Source organism: Cervus elaphus, chromosome 18 (genome assembly GCF_910594005.1).
Source record: "Cervus elaphus chromosome 18, mCerEla1.1, whole genome shotgun sequence".
NCBI classification, from domain to species: Eukaryota; Metazoa; Chordata; class Mammalia; order Artiodactyla; family Cervidae; genus Cervus; species Cervus elaphus.
Window position 1 is genome coordinate 51,943,203 of NC_057832.1, and position 20,268 is coordinate 51,963,470.

At 35.2% G+C, this 20,268-nt stretch overlaps 1 protein-coding gene across 4 annotated transcripts in view; it reads right to left on the bottom strand.

Annotated features, from left to right (window-relative positions):
* PHTF2 (putative homeodomain transcription factor 2) overlaps positions 1-20,268 on the bottom strand; it is a 125,172-nt gene that overhangs the window by 36,703 nt on the left and 68,201 nt on the right. For 2 of the 4 annotated variants that reach the window (XM_043871636.1, XM_043871633.1), the window contains 6 exons: positions 15,751-15,807; positions 15,419-15,430; positions 9,040-9,109; positions 8,321-8,479; positions 4,781-4,946; positions 3,711-3,875 (listed from right to left, as the gene is read on the bottom strand). In XM_043871636.1, coding sequence (XP_043727571.1) covers positions 3,711-3,875; positions 4,781-4,946; positions 8,321-8,479; positions 9,040-9,109; positions 15,419-15,430; positions 15,751-15,807 — 629 coding nt within the window. The remainder of the gene's footprint in view (positions 1-3,710; positions 3,876-4,780; positions 4,947-8,320; positions 8,480-9,039; positions 9,110-15,418; positions 15,431-15,750; positions 15,808-20,268) is intronic. The other 2 variants (XM_043871637.1, XM_043871635.1) reach the window with 1 other exon arrangement.

The following is a 20,268-nucleotide window of genomic DNA, read 5'->3' on the forward strand; positions in this document are numbered from 1 at the left end:
TGCAACATAGCTTCACCCAGTCGACAGCTTAAACAACTGAACTATTTAAACTACAGTCAGTAAAAGCCAAGTTTTAATCCCTGTATCTAAAATTTCTGGCAGGACTGCATACTACTTACACTATGCAGTATACTCCATTATGTGAAGAAAATCAATTTACTAAACCTTTAATTTTCACTTTAGTGTTAAAAACAGTAAATATGGAAGCTAAACGGACCAGAACACTTCAAGGTAGGTCAGTTACGCAGAGGAGTTAACATGTAACCTGGTTTTATTCCGCTGTCTCTAACTTACCAATTCAATTTATATAATTACTTTTTCTACTCAAAAGCATAACTCCAAATGCTTTTGTTTTAATGATATTGTGATAGCCAAATGAAATCTTAAAGGATATGAAAGAGAACTTAGGATCTATCTGAATTTTGAAACAGGTACCATGCTAAAGAGATGTACAACCTAGATGCAATTCTTCATATTTAATCTTTCTATAATTATGCCAATTTAAGACTATAACTAACTGATATTAAAGTGCTAAATCCTTAGGAAATATGACTGACTTGTGTATCTTTCTAATTGATATTTTGTCTGGCTCAGTTTTCTCAGGTTTACAGAATCCCTTTACAATAATTCTCAATTCTTTTCAAATGAGAAATATTATGCCTTACTTTATTTATTTTATTTTATTTTAGTCTTAATTTTTTTCCCAATTATTTTTGTTAGTTGGAGGCTAATTACTTTACAATATTGTAGTGGTTTTTGCCATACATTGACATGAATCAGCCTATGCCTTACTTTAAAAAGAAAAGTTTTATCTTAAAAATGAAATATACTTAGAAATGACATTAATAAGTAGTGCCTAACAGAAATACAGGGTATTAAAAATACAGTTTTCATTGTAACATCCAGAAAACCATCAACTCACCAAACACAAAGCTTAGATATTTGTGTATTTATGCATTTATTTTTCCATCAGTTATGCTAATTCAACTTGTTATCACCAGAAACAACTTTAAATCTCAGTTGGTATTTCAGTTTAAGCACTCTGTGACTTATCAAAGCCTGAAAGACCAAGACATCATCAAGATTCCAGAACTCAGTTTAGAACTTTTGAAATTAACATTTTTCTTAAGATCTTTTTATACCCAGTATTTAAAACAGTCTCATTCATATGCTGGCAAATGACCCCAAATGAGACAGTTTAAAATAGTGCTTCTTTAAAAACAGTCAGATTACAGTTGTCATGATTAAAGGGAATAAATCCAAAGGGATTTAGCCATTATGATATCAATAACTAGGAGTCAAAGTATGGTACAGCCCCAAAAGATGAAAATTAAACTCTGAAACTCATTTGACTAGAGAAACATGGCAGAATTCTAAAGGCATGAACTAAGTTAGGAGGATTCTGAATACTACATATTAATATAACACCAGTTTCAAATGACCAAAATATCTAAATGATCCCCTCAAAGCAAAACATATCTACTATGCCATTGATACTTGCTTACAGAAAGTCTTGAGAAACATTTAAAAAATTGACTCTGCAGTGATAAAACTATCATATTTTCACTGTCAGAAATTAGAGATATTTATTTATATTCATAAAATTCTCTAAGCTTGGCTTCAACAATACATGAACTGAGAACTTCCAGATGTTCAAGCTGGATGTAGAAAAGGCAGAGGAACCAGAGATCAAATTGCCAACATCCACTGGATCATGAAGAAAGCAAGAGTTCCAGAAAAACATCTGCTTCAGGGACTAAGCTAAAGCCTTTGATTATGTGGATCACAACAAACTGTGGAAAATTCTTAAGAGGATGGAAATACCAGACCACCTTACCTGCCTCCTGAGAAACCTGTAGATGGGTCAAGAAGCAACAGTTAGAACCAGACATGCAACAACAGACTGATTGCAAATTGGGAAAGGAGTACATCAAGGCTGTGTATTGTCACCCTGGTTATTTAACTTATATGCAGAGTACATCATAAAGAAATGCCAGGCTGGCTGAAGCACAAGCTGGAATCAAGACTGCCAGAAGAAGTATCAATAACCTCAGATATGCAGATGACACCACCTTTATGACAGAAAGCGAAGAAAAACTAAAGAGCCTCTAGATGAAATTGAAAGAGAGTCAAAAAGCTGTCTCAAAACTCAACATTCAGAAAACTAAGATCATGGCATCCAGTCCCATCACTTCATGGCAAATACATAGGGAAACAATGGAAACAGTGACAGACTTTATTTTGGGGGGCTCCAAAATCACTGCAGATGGTGACTGCAGTCATGAAATGAAAAGACACTTGCTCCTTGGAAGAAAAGCTATGACGAAGCTAGATAGCATATTAAAAAGCAGACCTTACTTTGCCAACAAAAGTCCATATAGTCAAAGCTATGGTTTTTCCAGTAGTCATGTATGGATGTGAGAGTTGGATTATAAAGAAAGCTAAGTGCTGAAGAATTTATGCTTTTGAACTGTGGTGTTGGAGAAGACTCTTGAGAGTCTCTTGAACTGCAAGGAGATCCAACTAGTCAATCCTAAAAGAAATCAGTCCTGAACATTCATTGGAAGGACTGATGCTGAAGCTGAAGCTCCAATACTTTCACCACCTGATGCGAAGAGCTGACTCATTAGAAAAGACCCTGATGTTGGGAAAGATTGAAGGCAGGAGGAGAAGGGGATGACAGAGGATGAGATGGTTGGATGGAATCACTGACTCGATGGACATGAGTTTGAGTAAGCTCCAGGAGTTGGTGATGGACAGGGAAGCCTGGCATGCTATAGTCCATGGGGTGGCAAAGAGACAGATGACTGAGCAACTGCAGTGAACTGATATAAAATACGTATTTTCTAGAAGACTAAGTGGTTGAAAAGTCAGAGAATCAACTTAATGCCACATTACTGAAAATTATTAAAATTTGTGAAAATTTCTCCCCAAATTACTATCAATAAGAATACGCCCAGGATATAAACTGATTAATTATATAATTAATTACATGCACTATAATTATATACTGCATGATAAACTTTATCATAAGAACACAATCACAAATTGATAAAACAATGATACTAGCAGAGAAGTTACCAGAAGTGACTAAAAATAAGTTACTTGCAGTATCCCTTTTCTTGACTTATTAACTTAGCAATTTTCATCAGTTTTTATTATGGCACAAACTAAATAAAAAACCCAACCTACAAAAAAACAGAATCTGGTATTACAGTATATATTTTATTCTTTCAAGTAACAATACATATACCTATACCTATATGTTTTATTTCAGATAATTTTAGGTAATTGAGGCAGATTTTTTTAAAATGCCATACAACTCACATACTATATTAACAAAGCCAATTTGTCCTATAGTGCTGATGAAGATTAAATAAGCAACTTAATAGAAATAAAATAGTACTTGAGAAATCACAAAAGAAACTAAAATCAAAAAATACTAACTAAATATACTTTGATAGTATATATTCATTCTCATACAGATTATTTATACATATATGTAAATATACATTTACATATATATATGTATATCTCAGAGTGAATTTTATGGTCTCTATTTTTTTCCTTATATATAGCTTTATAACTTATAAAAATAAAATCCACAATAGGACTGTCATATTCAAAATCATTAGTACGCATTAAGACTGTAGTGCCAAAAAAGGAACAGTGCATTTCTAAGCCATAGGAAGTCTTGAATTAATACAAACCCTGATAAAAAGAAAGCAGCATGCCAGAGATCTCTGAAGACAGCGCCAACGCTGTAAGAGGTGCTTGTACCGTGGCTCTGAACTGCTCCCTCCTGTGTGTTATCTGTGGTACTAGAACCATCTCCTTCCCTATGGACTTCCAAATGGGCTGCTTTTCTTAATTTCCTTCATTAGAAGAGATTAAGAGTGGAAGGTAACTTTAAATTTTAATAACCACCTTCTCGACAGTACATTTAAAAATTCAGAAAACATAAACACAAGAACTCTAATACACAGTAAAATTCAGGTTGATGCATAAAATGATGCATAAAAGTTATTAAGTACATATTCAAGACCAGTTTCTGTAAGTGTTAAGTTATTATTTCTTGCTCATACTGACAAGTCAGTGGACACGAGGTTGTAAGGATAGCACCAGGCAGATTATTTACAAAAGTACCCCTTCCCTATTGGAATGCTACTTATTTGCAGATGAAGAAGAAAATTTAAATTGGAGAGACTTACAATCTATCTGTTCAGCAGTGCTACTTATCTAATTAGGTTTTTTTTTTTAAATAAAGAGCTTAAATCAATATTCCAAAACAGCAAATGTCACACTCTCTTAGCAACAACATTCAAAAGAGAAATTGTTCCCAAAGACCCTTAAGACAGAACTTCACTGTGCTAAGTGGCCAGTAAGACTTGCTGTGCTTACTTAATCAAAGGGCAATATTAAACAGCTTCAAATGACATATAATAAATGGAATTTAGCGAAAAAATTTCCTTGACTTTTGTTTTTGCCAAAGCATCTTTTAAGTACAAGGTTCTGTAATAGTGGAAATTATTAGCAATTCCAACTAACATATATTCCCTACATTGATATCATGTGCCTCAGCAATGAGCTTCAAGAAAGAAAACAAAAACAAACAGGTATGGGGTCTCAAACTGGCTCTGAAGCAAATAAAAGAAACTAAATTATTCAACAGCTGATTCTGAAGCTCACTGTTTCAAGATAACATTTCATTCAAGTCAAGAACAATCCTTGATTCAAATTACAGAAATCTACAAAAAGATCTCTCTTAAACAGACAGTACCTTCTTCTCTTACCCCCGGTACTTAGCGGAGGTTTGGGTGTTCTTGTTGAGACAATCTGGCAGTGCACCGTACCTAGGAGCAGCATCAGCCACACCGGCTCAATCACTTCCGTCAGAGGTATGCTATGTGGGCTAGAAGCCGAACAGAATAACACTACTGCAGCAACTACAAAAAGGGAAAGAAAATACATTTAATTATAGATCTGACAGTCATGTCCTCAAAACTGTAAAAAAAACTTTAAAAACTGTTCTAACATTGTTGTTTGCCAGATTATTTTTCTAAATTAAATGAGTATAAAAGTTACTTCAGACAAGCTCTTCAAGACTTGTTTGCCCCTGGCTAACCATGCCATTCAGAAATAAACTCTTGGAACAAAGTAACAGCCAACGTGGTCTCTAAAGTACACACCTTAACACTGCAATGAAAACTAGATCCATATAAATCTAAAGGCATTCCTAGTAAGATCACAGACACCCCCTCCTTAAAGGAAAAGGGGGACATATAAAGAAATAATTAAAACCCCTGTAATGAACCGAATTGTGCCCTCCACCCTCATTTTGTATGTTAAAGTCCTGACCCCCAACATGACTATCTTAACAGATAGGGCCTATATGATATAATGAAGGTTGAATAAAATCATAAGGGTAGGACCTTAATCCAAAAGGACCAGCTCCTATAAGAGCTAGAGGTACCAGAAATCTCTTTCAACTCATGCACAGAATAAAGGCCATGTGAGGATACTGCAAGAAGGCAGCCACCTACAAGACAGGAAAAGAAACCTCTAACAGACACCAACCCTAAGAGCACCTTGATCTTAGGTGTCCAGCTTCCATAACCATGAGAACACGAATTTCTGCTGTTTAAGCCACTCAGTCTGTAGTATTTTATTGTAGCAGTCTGAGTAGACTAACAAAATATCTGTGACACATAAAAAAGATATGTAAACTGGAGAGGTATGAAGGAATTCTAATGCCTAATTCTCAAAAGTTAATAACTCACAGAATAAGTAGTGGACTAAGTAAACAAAAGGGGAAAGGGCTACACAGGCAAAAAAGAGTTACCCCCAAAACATACAGGTTACCAAAAAAGGCACAGAATGTTTAAGAAACAGCACAGAACCAGTTTAGTTTGGTTAAAGTTGAGAAATTTAAGAGACTGAAAAACTGGCTCTTTATCTTGAAGGCAATGATAATTAAGATTTAGAACTTGAGTGGCTGATTTATATTTGTAATGTAAAAGGTAAATGTGTGTGTGTATGTTTAGTCACTACGTCGTGTCTGACTCTTGTGACCCCATGGACTGTAGCCCTCCAGGCTCCTCTGTCCATGGGATTTCCCAGGCAAGAATACTGGAATGGATTGCCGTTTCTTTCTCCAGGGGATCTTCCTGACCCAGAGATCAAATCCATGTCCTCTGAAAGGCAGGTGGATTCTTTACCAACAAGCCACCAGGGAAGCCCAAAAGGTAAATGGACAGAAAGTAAAAGACATAAGGGCTCTTGGCAGTGACCCAGGAGAGAAATGACATAATAAGTAGGATGAAGCTGAAAATATATAGTTGATATACTTAAAGACATGTGACTGAAGTGAAAAACTGTAGTTATGTAAAACCCAGTCTGACTGCACACGATTCTTTCTACTCTTCAGGACAAGAAGGTGGGATAGAGAATGAGGACATAATTCAGAGCACTATACTCTGCTCAATATGCAAAGAGGCAGAAGCACAGGGGCTTCTAAAGGCACTCAGATTGCTGAGGGTTTGTCTTATCATGGCTTTGTCACTGGCTGCATGACTTGAAACACTTTTTAGACTAAGCTTTACCAGGGAAAATTTCAGTGGCCAACACTTAAAAACACTAATAACATTAAACTTAGTTTGGAACTGAAAAATATCTGTTTTTTCATGCTTGATCTAAGCTATGCTCCCTATTTAATTTAGGCAAGCCAACATGTGAATTTCAGCCACAATATGCGACCTTCTAATTACACTGGAAACTTGTTTGTCCTCAAATACAATAAAGCAATAATATCAAAAAAGTACAAGGCACAGTGGTTACAATGAATGGTACTGATTAATTATTATTCTAATAAGCAATTGCAATTTCTGACCACTTTAGAATAAAGTGTTCTCTAGGTAAACTAGAAAACATTGGAGGATAACTTCAAGTTCGCTCCCTCTTAAGTATATAAGATATACACAAGCTTAAAGAAAGACTTCCCTGGTGGCTCAGACAGTGAAGTGTCTGCCTACAATGTGGGAGACCTGGGTTTGATCCCTGGGTCAGGAAGATCTTCTGGAGAAGGAAATGGCAACCCACTCCAGTATTCTTGCCTGGAAAATCCCGTAGACGGAGGAGCCTGGTAGCCTATAATCCACGGGGTCACAAAGAGTCAGACACGACTGAGCGACTAAACTTAAAGAAATAACCTAAATAAATCTTTCATTTTTATTGTTTTCATTTACTTAAAAGATATTATCTTTTACTTAGTATTTTTGATAGAAAGAAAGCGAAAATCACTCAGTCATGTCCAACTCTTTGTGACCCCATGGACTGTACAATCCTTGGAATTCTCCAGGCCAGAACACTGGAGTGGGTAGCCTTTCCCTTTTCCAGGGGATCTTCCCAATCCAGGGATTGAACCCAGGTCTCCAGCATTGCAGGCGGATTCTTTACCAGCTGAGCCATGAGGGAAGCCCCTCAGAAATACAACTGTGTTTAAAAAAAAAAAATAAGATATTAAAAACACTAAAAGGGTATCAACCAAATTCAAATTGTTGTTTTGTTAGAGTGACAGAAATGTGAGCAATTTCTTCTTTTAGGTGTAAATGCTCTGGAGTGCTGTGCACCTCGCAATGTGTGCCGTTGCTGTGAGTGCCCGGGAACACTGCTGTGCTGGGATGTGACGTTACAGAGGCGTTAAGCATGTGCTTCTGAGGTCAGACTGCTTAGGCTTGAACCTGGACCGCCACACTTGCTGAGTATGTAACTTTGGACCTGCAGGTCCTTCAGGTCCCATGTCTATAGGCTAGGCATACTAATAGGACCCATGCTTCACTGGATGGTTGTATTAAATGAGCATCTGTGACAAGCTCTTAGAGCAGTACATGGTACACAGAATTTTAATACAGAATGAGGACAGTCTCAGAACACTGTGGTTAAGAGGAAAAAAAAGAATACTGCTGAGAAAGGAAGAATTAACCTTAAGGCTTCATAAAAAAAGACTCGTGTGTTCATATATGTAGGGGTACATTTGGAAGAGATTCTGTAATTTCTAAAAATCCTCTCAATTTGTATTTTTCTTTAGCAATACACACATTCAAATTATAATAAAATTATTTTGGAAAATAACTACTTTGCTTTCTTAAACATTTTTAATCCCAAACTATTTGTGTCTTACTAAATCATGTATCACTATAAATTTTTTTTCCATACTCGGAAGTAGTATATTTTAAAAATAACAAAGCCTTAGTAATCCTAACCAAAAAAAAAAAAATGCTGAAAGTTAAAAGCAAAATGCATTTCTTTCATTTAGTTGTACCTTGAAGAAGATAAAGGACTAGAAGCCAGAAAAAGATGACTTTTGATGTTACTTGTAACCACCACCGGAAGAAAAAGGGAAAAAATACAACTCGAACAATTCCCTTTCTAGTCAAAGAAGTCCATGGACTTTCAGGTTTTGCCTTAGCAAATGCAGACCCTAAGAAAAGTAATGCAAAATGAAAGACAACATTTATTATTTTTTAATTTCCTTAAAGAAAAAAATTTCAACATCTGAAGTAAAACATATTATTTCTTTTGTACTATGGGTGTCAACTGTCCAACTATGGGTAGGAAACATTTCTAAAAACATCACACATGCCATTATATTGACTCAGGTACTTTGAAAAGAACTATTTTTAACTGAAATAACAGCAAAATTTCTCCTACATATTTTATAAATACAAGACAATTTTCAAATGTCAGTTTCAGTTAGGAATTAAAAATACCACTTTAATGTTTATAACAAGCTTTATAGTTTGCTAAGCAAATACAAGCTGCTTTTCTTTTACACTTATTACTTGGAATGATTTTTAGTGAGAGAAAAGACTAGTCAATGGTATTTAAAGGTCTTCACTCTCTTTTTTAATACTACTTCTAACTTCATTTAGCCTCACATTGCTTTTATTCCTACAAACATATATATCTAACCCATTTTGAACTCTGTTCCTTTGAGGACAATTTCTAATTTCATTAAATATTTGGTTATTCAAGACTCACCTCTTACAAGATCGACATCTATGAGGTCTGGTTTCACATGTGCTGTTTTCTTTGGTTTATTCCTTAACCCCTGTAACATATTAAAAGTAGTATTGATAAGAGAGTAGATCTTAAAGTTCTTATCACAAGAAAAAAAATATGTAAGCATGTATGGGGATGATTATTTAAACTAGACTTACTGTTGGGATCATTTCTCAATATATACAAATATCTAGTTACTATGTTTTACACCTGAAACTAATATGTTATATGTCAATTTTAACTCAGCAAAAAAGTAGTATTGAAATTCAACACATGTACATTTTTAATACCCAAAATCAATGCCTAAAGATTTCGATTAAGAAGAAAAACTTTGAGCAATATAATGTACAAAAACTATCACATATATTTGTGACAAACGTAACACAACAGTAGTGTAATGAATTTTATTATTTCCAAAAAGATAACTTTAGGGATGTATGTAACACATGGGGTCTGTTTATTACGAAAAGCATAATTTTAAAACAAAGACTATCACCACCAATTCAGATGTACAGCCTGAGATGGTCCAGGAGACTGAGGTGGCCCTTGTTTTGCACAGGAAAGTGCTGAAGCTGGCTGGGACAACAGTGGCCCTAAAGGGCCTTTAAGGTGTGATGCCGGAGGCAGTGCTGAAGAAAGCAGGGGTCACAGAGTTGAGGACAGACAGGAATGCAGACTTCTTAGCAGATGCCAACATGTAGGGTGAGACCAGAGAGGACAATGCACATCTCAGGGCTGCCACTATCTTCACATGCTAACCACTAACCAGACCACAACGCTACCTTATCACCTCATAGCTTAGATGCCATGCCCAGGAGGAGGAAGAAGGAGAAGGCAGAAATCATGAAAAGAATTAGTTTCAACTTGAAATTACTGAACACTAAGATTAAGTTTCTGCATCAGTGTACCAAGTTAGAGCAGGAGTAGAGATCAAAATCAACGAAAAAAAAAATCAAAAAATAAATTACACTTTATAACTTAAGACTAGGATGTTAAGAATTGGAGGAGCCCAGGCTAAACTCCTTGGAATCCAAGTGCTGAGAGGTGACCTAGTGTTTCAAAGATTTGTTTATTGTTCATTCAGTTAACCAAGTAACTATAAAGTAAATCCTTTGTTTAGTCCTGATCTAAGTAATAATGACTCCTTAAAATAAAAATTTAATCAAGCAACATTTTTATCTGAAACAGAGAATAGGACATTTGAGCTCAAAATTAACTGAGATGTTTAAACCAAAAATGTATCCTGAAATCAAGATGCAATTAAGCTCTGAACTCCTTCAAATAGTCTGTCCATGTGAAGTTGCAAACTACCCACAGATACAAAAACAAAAGAAGGTCAGAGTTGAAGACACAGCCATGATCATCTTGATATTGATCATATAGTCAATCCTGATATTCATAGATTCCATACCTGCAAACTCACCTATATGCTAAAATTAACTTGTCCCTAAAATCAATATTTGCTGTGATCTTGCAGTCATTTGCAGACATGCACAGTGAGAGTGGCAAACAATTGGAGTCACTCAGTGTTCACATTCCCAGCTGAGATCAAACACGGCATCCCTCTGCCTTCTTGCATAGCTCTCCTTTCAGTTCCTTCTCACAATCCATTCAGCGTCAATCTTTTGCTTTCTGTCGGTAATTCTGTATGGAAATGGTCCCTGAGATAGTGCTGACAAGTGGTCTAGTGTTCCTAAGTGCATGAAGGCTGTGACGTGGCTCACTAAGAAAATGTGTTAGATAAGCTCTGTTCAGGCATGAGATGTTTCCCGTTAGTTCAGTGTTAACGAATCAACACCATATATTAAATAAGATGTCATTTAAACAAGGTTATATATTGATTAGCTGACAAGTGTTGTGACTAGGGGCTTGCAGGAACTTAATTCTGTATTTCTCCTAACAACAGTCAGTATTCACTAAATCATCATTCACGGTGAGCTGAGAGAATATTAACTACTGCACATCACAAAAAACAACTATCTGCATGCCATTTCCCACTTTAATGTCATGATAGTGTCACTCATAGACTGTAAATCACTCCCAATATTTTGCAAATTGGAAAGGTAAACTAATAAAACATATTTAAACAAAAAATCCACTGATCAAACACTATTTAAATTTGGCATGAAGTTTATTATGCTATTTTACCTTTATTAGTGCCAATAAATTTGAAAACAATAACATATTTTCATTTACTTCTTTCTTTTTTTTTTATTTTTTCTTCTTTATTTCTTAGTCTTAAAGTGAAAAAGAGTTTTCTTTTAGACAAGTACTTTTACATATATACTTCTATCTTTCATAAACTGTTTTCTAGCACTTTGAAAATAACCTTACTGCCAATGTTTATAACAAATCTGAAGCCTCATTTACTGCTGTAAACCTAAACTTTTCCTCAAGACTGTTTTAAGAACTTTAAGTCCTTATAAGAGAAACAGTAAAGTATTTTGATTTATGCAATTATGTTGTTTTTCAACATGCTTATTCTACTTGGCATTTTAAATATGTGATTAATTTCCTATTTTATATTTTATTAAAACATTTTGAACTATCATACACTGTAAAGTCATAGCATAATTTTAAGCTACATTGTAAAGCCATAGCATTGTAAAGTCACAGCAGAGTTGACAAAAACTTACCCTTCAAGGTAGCCTATCAGAGTATTTAAAGGGTTTAAAAAAAAGGATATACAAGAGTATTATTTAAAAAAATTTTAAAAAAGAGTATTACTGATAAATCTTCTACCATTAGTGATTTTATTCACAAAAACAAAAAATATTAGTACCAACGTGTCAGCATTTATAACATGTGATTTTAATTAAGTAGATATTTTAAGTTTGACGACTTTAAATTGGTTTTGAGTAAACTACACTTACACAAACAGCTTAGCTTTCAGTACTAAAAAAATTATGAGCCTTCAAAAAGTTTAAGAGAACAAACAAAAAACGAAAACTTAGCTTTAGAAAGATTTTTTTAAACTACTGGTTTAACTAAAAAGTAGAAATAATCAAGTGCTATGAATATAACTGCCAAGAAATCAAATAATATATTCTTTATTGAGTATATATTATTGAAATATATACTAACCACTTTCTGGAAATCCTATTTAGTTTCCCCCATCCCTTTAATAACTTGAAACAACATAGTTTGTTTTGCTGAAACTTTACAGCTCTGCTGCTGCTGCTAAGTCACTTCAGTCGTGTCCGACTCTGCGACCCCAGAGACGGCAGCCCACCAGGCTCCCCTGTCCCTGGGATTCTCCAGGCAAGAACACTGGAGTGGGTTGCCATTTCCTTCTCCAATGCAGGAAAGTGAAGGTGAAGTCGCTCCGTTGTGTCCGACTCTTAGCGACCCCATGGACTGCAACCTACCAGGCTCCTCCATCCATGGGATGTTCCAGGCAAGAGTATTGGAGTGGGCTGCCATTGCCTTCTCCTACTAGTGGGTACTAAAACAGGGAAATTTCATATTTACTTTTAAATTTGGGTCAAGGGGAACAGAAAACTATAGTTTTCAGTTATAATTTCTAAAATGTTTAAGAAAAAAATAAGCTGCAATTTACAAGAGACTTTACACTTTAGCAGTATCAGTTAGGGTCTTTATTAAAAACAATTATCAAGAAATATATTTTCATGGTTTCCTTTAATTGTTGCTCACTGCTTTGACAGATAATAAAAGAACTAATTATATAAAAGGACAAAGTCAATACATTTGTTATCATATTCTCTAAGCACAACAGGTACAGTGTTTTTGTTTTTTTAATCAAGTATCAACATTAATACACCACAGTTACCCAACTTCTCTATCTTCCATAGAATAAATACAAAATTATTTTACACTATAAATAACTTGCTTCCAATAGAACATTTAATAAGAATGGAATGTGCTTTGAGGCTTGTCAAGAAATTGAGCCTTTTAATACAAAATAACAAAATTAAATTTTAATTCTTCAGTTACTATTTCAAAGTATTATCTTTAAAAGGAGACATATTTCAGAAACAAGTTATAAGTCTTAGCCTTCCCTAAGTTCATCCTGCCAGCACACCAAGTACCAACTGATATAATCCTCCCTTACCTTAGCCTCTATTTAGGCATTAAAATAGATCTATTAAAAATGAGGAGATTACATAAGTAAAATAGTAATTGGTGATGAGCACTTAAAGCTAAAAAACTGCACATAGACAGACAGATAGATTTGGGGAGGGGAGTTAATTTCAAAAACATCCAAATGTGCCAACCGGTAACACAACCTCTTAAGGTAGTTAACATTTTGCCCAACAAGTTAAAGACTGTCAAAGAGCATTTTAAAGCATCTTAGTAGACCTCTCTGCTAATATTCTTTTTTTTTTTTCCTGCTAATATTCTTGACTATTCCAGCTCTTTGTGATATTCTCAGACTACTGCTTCACAATCTCTCATTCCTCTTTCCTCCTTCACTTACATCTCTCTTTTTTTTTTAATAAACCTATCCGTTAAATCTTGTTTCCCAATGTTCTGTTCTCAGCCTTTTTCTCTCATCATTCAATGTAAATCCACTGAGTCCTACGGCCGTATCTGTATAATGTGTACCATATATAATATACATAACACCCAGGCACACAACTTAGCAACTGAACAACAAAAAACCACCCACACATAGGTAGCTCAGCTGGCAATTGCAGGAGACCCCAGTTTGATTCCTGGGCCAGGAAGGTCTGCTGGAAAAGGGATAGGATACCCACTCCAGTATTCTTGGGCTTCCCTGGTGGCTCAGCTGGTAAAGAATCAATCTGCAATGCAGGAAACCTGGGTTTCATCCCTGGGTTGGGAAGATCCCCTGGAGAAGGGAAAGGCTACTCACTCCAGTATTCTGGCCTGAAGAATTCCAAGGACCATTCCATGGGGTCACAAAGGGTCAGACTCAACTGAGAAACTTTCACTTTCATAAGTATACATGTGGAGAATCTGCCTGCAATGTAAGAAATCAGGTTCGATCCCTGGGTTGGAAAGATTCCCTGAAGAAGGAAATGACAACTCACTCCAGTATGCTAGCCTGGAGAATTCTATGAACAGATGACTCTGGTGGGCTACAGTCCATGAGGTCACAAAGAGTTGGACACAACTGAGCGACTTAACACACAGGTACATACGTATACATATATACAGACATACATACTTTAAATACTGAGGACTCCCCAGTCTCTCTGCCAAGTACCACCTGAATATTTCTAAAACAGAATTATGTATCTGCTCCTCTTCTAATATTTCCCACCATACTTAGTGCTGCCTTAGTGAAGTTGTTGAAATAGAAATCTAACCAGGTAACTTTTTCTGCTTAAAACTCATTCATGTCTCTTCTGTTGTTTTCTAAATTATGTCTAGACTCAGGTAAAGCAGTTAAACCTCTTCAAGATCTGAACTCGTTTTCCTTTCTTGTTTTTTCCACATCACTCTAATTGCCTTCCTCCATCCAACCTATTACCCATCAAGTTCCTTGAGGATTCCTGAGTCAGTCATGCTCCTTCCATCATGTCTATTTTCATAAGCTCTTCATTCTGTCTGGAATGTTTTCCTCATTCTCCCTAATGTGTGTCAAACTCAACTCATGACTCACTTCCTCTGTGAATCTTTCCTAACCTCACTAGCGGGGCTTCCCAAATTTGTACCCTGACAGAGAACTACACATCCCTCTCTTAACTGAATTCATCTCATTTGTAATCACGTATCTCGTCTCCATAATTATAGTATACTTTATCTTTTTTGTTCCCATGATTTAATCCTATACTTAAGACATAGCAAGTGCTCACTGCAACTTTGTTGATTGTATTAACTCTTCATGACAACAGTTCAAAGATTAAAACTGACAAATGGTAGAGTCTTGCTCTTTATTACAGATGACTAAGTTGTCTAAATACTAGATTTTTTTTTGACAGATTTTTAAGCAAATATAGACATGGGTTTTCAATTTAATGTAAACTTTTTGTACAAAATATAAAGCAACTAAAGTATCATTCTCTGGGCCAATATTAAGTTTAGCTCGTGCAGGAACACACTGATTAGTACTATAAATCTTATTACTGAAAAGGTGTGACTGCTGAGAAACAAAACCAAATTTAGTTAGAAAACAGTTTTCATGCTAGCAAGGTAGCCTATGAGGACATCTTATCACTGTAAATGATTACACGTTCAAAAAGAAATTGCGAACTATAGAAACATTTTAATTAATGTTTTACTTTCCTAAATTCTTTCCAAAAATGACCAACTTTTCAGCGACTCTGTTTGCGTCCAAGTCATTGTTAGTAACACCAAAAAGCAGATCTCAATTAAGCAGAGCAGCGTTTGCACAGTATCACTCAGGCGGGAAAAATCCTGAAACACTTACCAGTTTAATAAACTGTACAGAGCAATGACAGCATCAAAAGGGAGGAAAAGTAAACTAGAAGTATAAGGTGACAAGTGAAAGGGGAAAAGAGCTGACAAAAAATAATCATTAGAAATTAAATTTAAAAAAAACAGAAAGATGCTAAAGATCCCAAAAAGAAAAATCAGAGGTAAAGACACATGAATATACCATCATAAAAGACTTTACTCCATTATATAAAAGTGTGGACAGATAGAGTAATATTAATTTGTACCTTAAAAGGTCTGCAGAAAGATATTAAATAAACTGTGGTTAATAATCAATTTATAGAATATACAAAATAAACTTGTTACCTTGATTTCTCTTTGTTCAACAGATTTTTCCCATATTTGTTGATCATATGCTCCAATCTATGAAAATAAAATAAAAACAGTACTACATTAAATGATCATTGTTGGAGCCCATCCAACAAATACAACTCTGCTGAATTACAAGTCACAAGTTATTCATTCAACACAGATTAGATCCAGCTCTGTCTCATGCTTCTGTACCCATGCTGTATGGCAGTGGTTCTCAAAGAATGCCTGTAGGACCAGCAGTTTTAGCACCATCTCAAAACTTGATAGAAATGCCAACTGTCTTCACCTCAGAATTACTGAATCAGAAATATGGATTCGATAATCAACAATCTGTTTTTACAATCCCTTGAGATGATTCTGATACACTACTGAAGTTTAAAAGCCTAGGGCAATGACCCTAGGGAATCTTTTATTTTAAACTAACATAATTGTTAAAACCCTGGTACATTCAAGAAAAAACTCCCAAGTGACACACTCTTTATGGAGTTATTTTTAAAGAAAAAATATCAATATTCTTTGGAAGTAAAAATTCATAAGCAGGTAGACCACAATTACCCACTTAGAGTAAGGTTTAAGTTGAAAAATAAAGTCAGGAAAGCAACTTAAGACACAGAGAAAGCATCAAGAAGTAGAATTCTTTGCAGCTTGTGCCTATTACTCTTACAAGCTGGAAAGTTCTCTGAATACACCTTTACTTGGGCAGGATAAACAAACCATTCTTACTGTTCCTAACCAAGTTCTTTTCTTTTGCCTCCTATTATCTCCAATTTCCACTCAATTTCCTATATTCAAGAGGACACTGAAATGGGTCAAAAGCCTATAGTTTAAACTAAGAGTTTTCATTATGAGCATTAATTGAAAATTAGAATTCTGAGAAATTAAAATTACTTCAGATAATTACAATTTAGAGACTGGAGACAGTGACCAGAGACAGGCAAAGACATGAGTAAACTCAAGAAAGAGTATTTATTCTGACTCACAAGATCTTTCTACCCACAAGTCCTCTTTTCTACCCATTCTTTTTAAAATCTCATTTCAAGAAATAATAAATTGATAAGCTGATAATGTTTTAAAGACAGACATAAAGGAGGTAAAAAAAATTGTTAAGTCATTTTTTAAAGGTGTGATTTTACAAAGACTTTTTAAGGGTGTACATGCTTTTACACATTTTCTAGCAGAGAGAAAGAAATGCCCAGACATTCAGTGTGTGTCTGGGGCTGTTCTGTAAGTACCCTTCATTTCTGTTATTCTCTCCTACATGTTAATCTTATTTATTCTAATTTCTCTGTTCCTTGAAATACTGTTCTTTTTCATCACTTTCCTGTGACGTTTTTCTTATTTTGAAAACCACTTTATGATATACTAATACCCTGCAAATTAAAATCCTTCAACATGTAAACCAAGTCACACATACTTAACCGAAACTGCCATCAGTCTCTAGAAAGCATGATTAAGCCCCAGGTAAGCAATAACCGAATGGTTAGTCCTAATGGTAGTGCTGAACTATGACTAGCTTCCCCTTACTCTCTTAAACTCTGAATTCAATCAGCCATCTTTCTTAAAATCATAAAAGGTAAGTATCAGAATGACTAGGCTAATTTAATCAACATTTGTTTTTTTAAAATATGTAACTATTTCAATGTACTGCGTACTCTTCAGTGAAACAATAACCAAAACCAATAAACAGTAGGTTTTGTTGTTATTGCTTAGTAACTAGTGAGTGAGTGCTGAAAGTCGCTCAGTCGTGTCTGAGTCTTTGAGACCCCATGGACTGTATGCAGCCTGCCAGGCTCCTCTGTCCATGGGATTCTCCAGGCAAGAATACTAGAGTGGGTAGCCGTTCCCTTTTCCAGAGGATCTTCCCAACCCAAGGATCAAACCCAGGTCACCGACACTGCAGGTGGATTCTTTACCAGCTGAGCCACCAGGGACACCCTAGTAGCTAAGTCACGTAAAACTCTTCTGTACCATATACCACGGCCCACCAGGCCCCTCTGCCCATGCGACTTCCCAGACACAGGTACCAATATGTTTAATAATTATTTTGGCAGTATTTTGTTTTCAGGTACAAAACAATGCACTAGGTTCTCTTTAAAAAGAACTGTGGTGGTTTTTTGATTTTTTAAAGTAATTAATTTATTGGCTGTGCCATGCAGCATGAGAGATCTTAGTTCCCTGACTAGGGATGGATGTTAGTTCCCTGCAACGGAAGCATGGAGTCTGACCATGCTTAACCTGATCACAAGGGGATACAAGAACATTCAAGTGTTTTTATTTCAAGAATATGGACATGGGAATATATACCCCACAGTTCTAAAGTCAGGGAAAATAAAATAATGCATGTACAACAGACCAAATCAAAAAAGCATGCCAGTACAACCACAGTATGCTACTAAACGGCTCCAGATTTTAAAAGGCGTAGAAAGTCTAATAAACCTTGCAGAAGCAGTGGTTAAAAGTGGAAACGTTTTTTGAAGGCTGAAATTCTTGCAAATAGCCGAATGGTGATGCAGAATACTGACTGCTATAAAAATATAAAAAAGAAAATGCTGAAAAAAAAAAAAAAGAAAATGCTGACTTGTTTTACTGGGTAATCAACTTTTCTTCAAAGATTTCATGGATGAGAGGAAGAACAACTTTTGCTGTAACAGAATACCTTGTGGGATTTTTTTTTTTAAACCAGGTTTAAGTGTCATTTTCAATTACAAGCATTTAAATTTCTCTAAAGTGGAAACATCAGTTCTCTTTTGTTTAGTTTTCATTTTGTTTTGAAAATAATACCGGAGCAGACCCTTTAGTTACATAAGCAGACTGCCTAGTTTATTGAAGAAAACTACAAGATAGAAGCCTTTAAAGCTAACCACAGGTGTTTCACGAGATGCTCAGGGTTCTGCTTAGTGATATATAATGCCATTAACAAACTACCCTTAGGTATCAATTCAGACTTAATTGTCTCTGAAAACTGCATCCTGGGATATGTGTATAGGACCTCAGAAACATCATGAAATCAGGGTGGTAGCAGAGCATTAGAAGGGACAGGGAAGGAATTCAGAAAGGAAGACTCCTTTCTGACCTAAGCCTCACTTTATTTCACCCTGAAATCTGGCAAGATAGAAGATTAGAACACATGCGGCTGGGGTCAAGCTTTTCCCTTGAAAGAAACATAATCTTAACAGTCAATCGTAACAGAGCAAAAAAGAGAAGTGAAACAAACTGAAGAGAAGAATGATCTTCTCAAGACTTAAGGTCATAGATAAAGAATAATTTGCAGAGCTGTGTATAAAAAAAAAAAAAACTTGACAAGTTTTCCAAAGGTTATATGCTATTTCTGACTCACACATACTATACAGACTTGACTAAATCACCTAACCTCGATAGCTATTTCTCTTGTGTATTTATTTCTTCTACAAAAAATTAAATGCCAAGGCCAAGTTCAAATATGGTTCTGTGAAAAATCATGAAGACAATAACTACATTATATTTTAATGCCATACAAAATATTAAGAGAAGTTCAGTAGTAACATGTGTCTAACAGAGAAGGCCTTTTAATCAGATAGTATGTTCTTTCACTGAGAAAAATATTATGTAATATTTTGGCCACTTTCAAATTTTAGCTACCAACTGCCTAACTGCTCTTCCCTGACCCACAAAATGCCTCCACTCTTTGGGTGTTTAGAAAAGTGCCTAACATTCTATAGGAACAAAAGGACATATATGCAAATAATGTTTTATTGTTAGACAAATACCTACATAATTAATGTATGAGTAGTTCCATGAATTTTGACCATATTCTCCATATGATGCTGTGCTTCAAGGAGGGAAAAACATTGCTTCTATTGTATTATAAGAGAGGACTCAAATTCTGATTAACATCTGATGTGCAGCCAATACTTTTATACACGTTAAGAAAGTAACATTCATTCTCTGGTGCCTGGCTACAAATAGCAAATTTTATCAATGCTCTGATTATTACTCCCACAGATGCCCCAAACACCTTAAGCCTCTAGTGTAATCTTACCCAACCAGAGCTAATCAGCACTCAGCCGTTTTCACCAGGTCCCAGAAGACCAAACACTTTGCCCGCTATAGATGCATTCTGTTATCTTCAACAACAGGTCTTTTAATCTTATATGGATCATTTATAATACTCCCCATAACGACAGCAAGCATAATTCTAAATTTTCTCTTCACAGGCTCTAATTCTTAATTACTCAGAACATAACACTCCCGGAAGCACTTTTAATCAATTATTTCAACTGCATCAAAGTAGTACAATGCAAATGTTAAGACTGGTTTAAAAAAACAATTAAAAAATAAAGAAAATATTCAAGGGACCAGTATCCTGAAAGTGGTTAAAAAAATAATTTTAAGGAAAAAATGAGAAAAGAAATTGAAATACTATAATTTAGTAATATCAAGCACACTAAAATTGAACTAATAGATGCTTTATGACATTCTGAAGACCTACTTATAAAACGCAAATGGATGGAGCTAATTAACTACATTAAACAT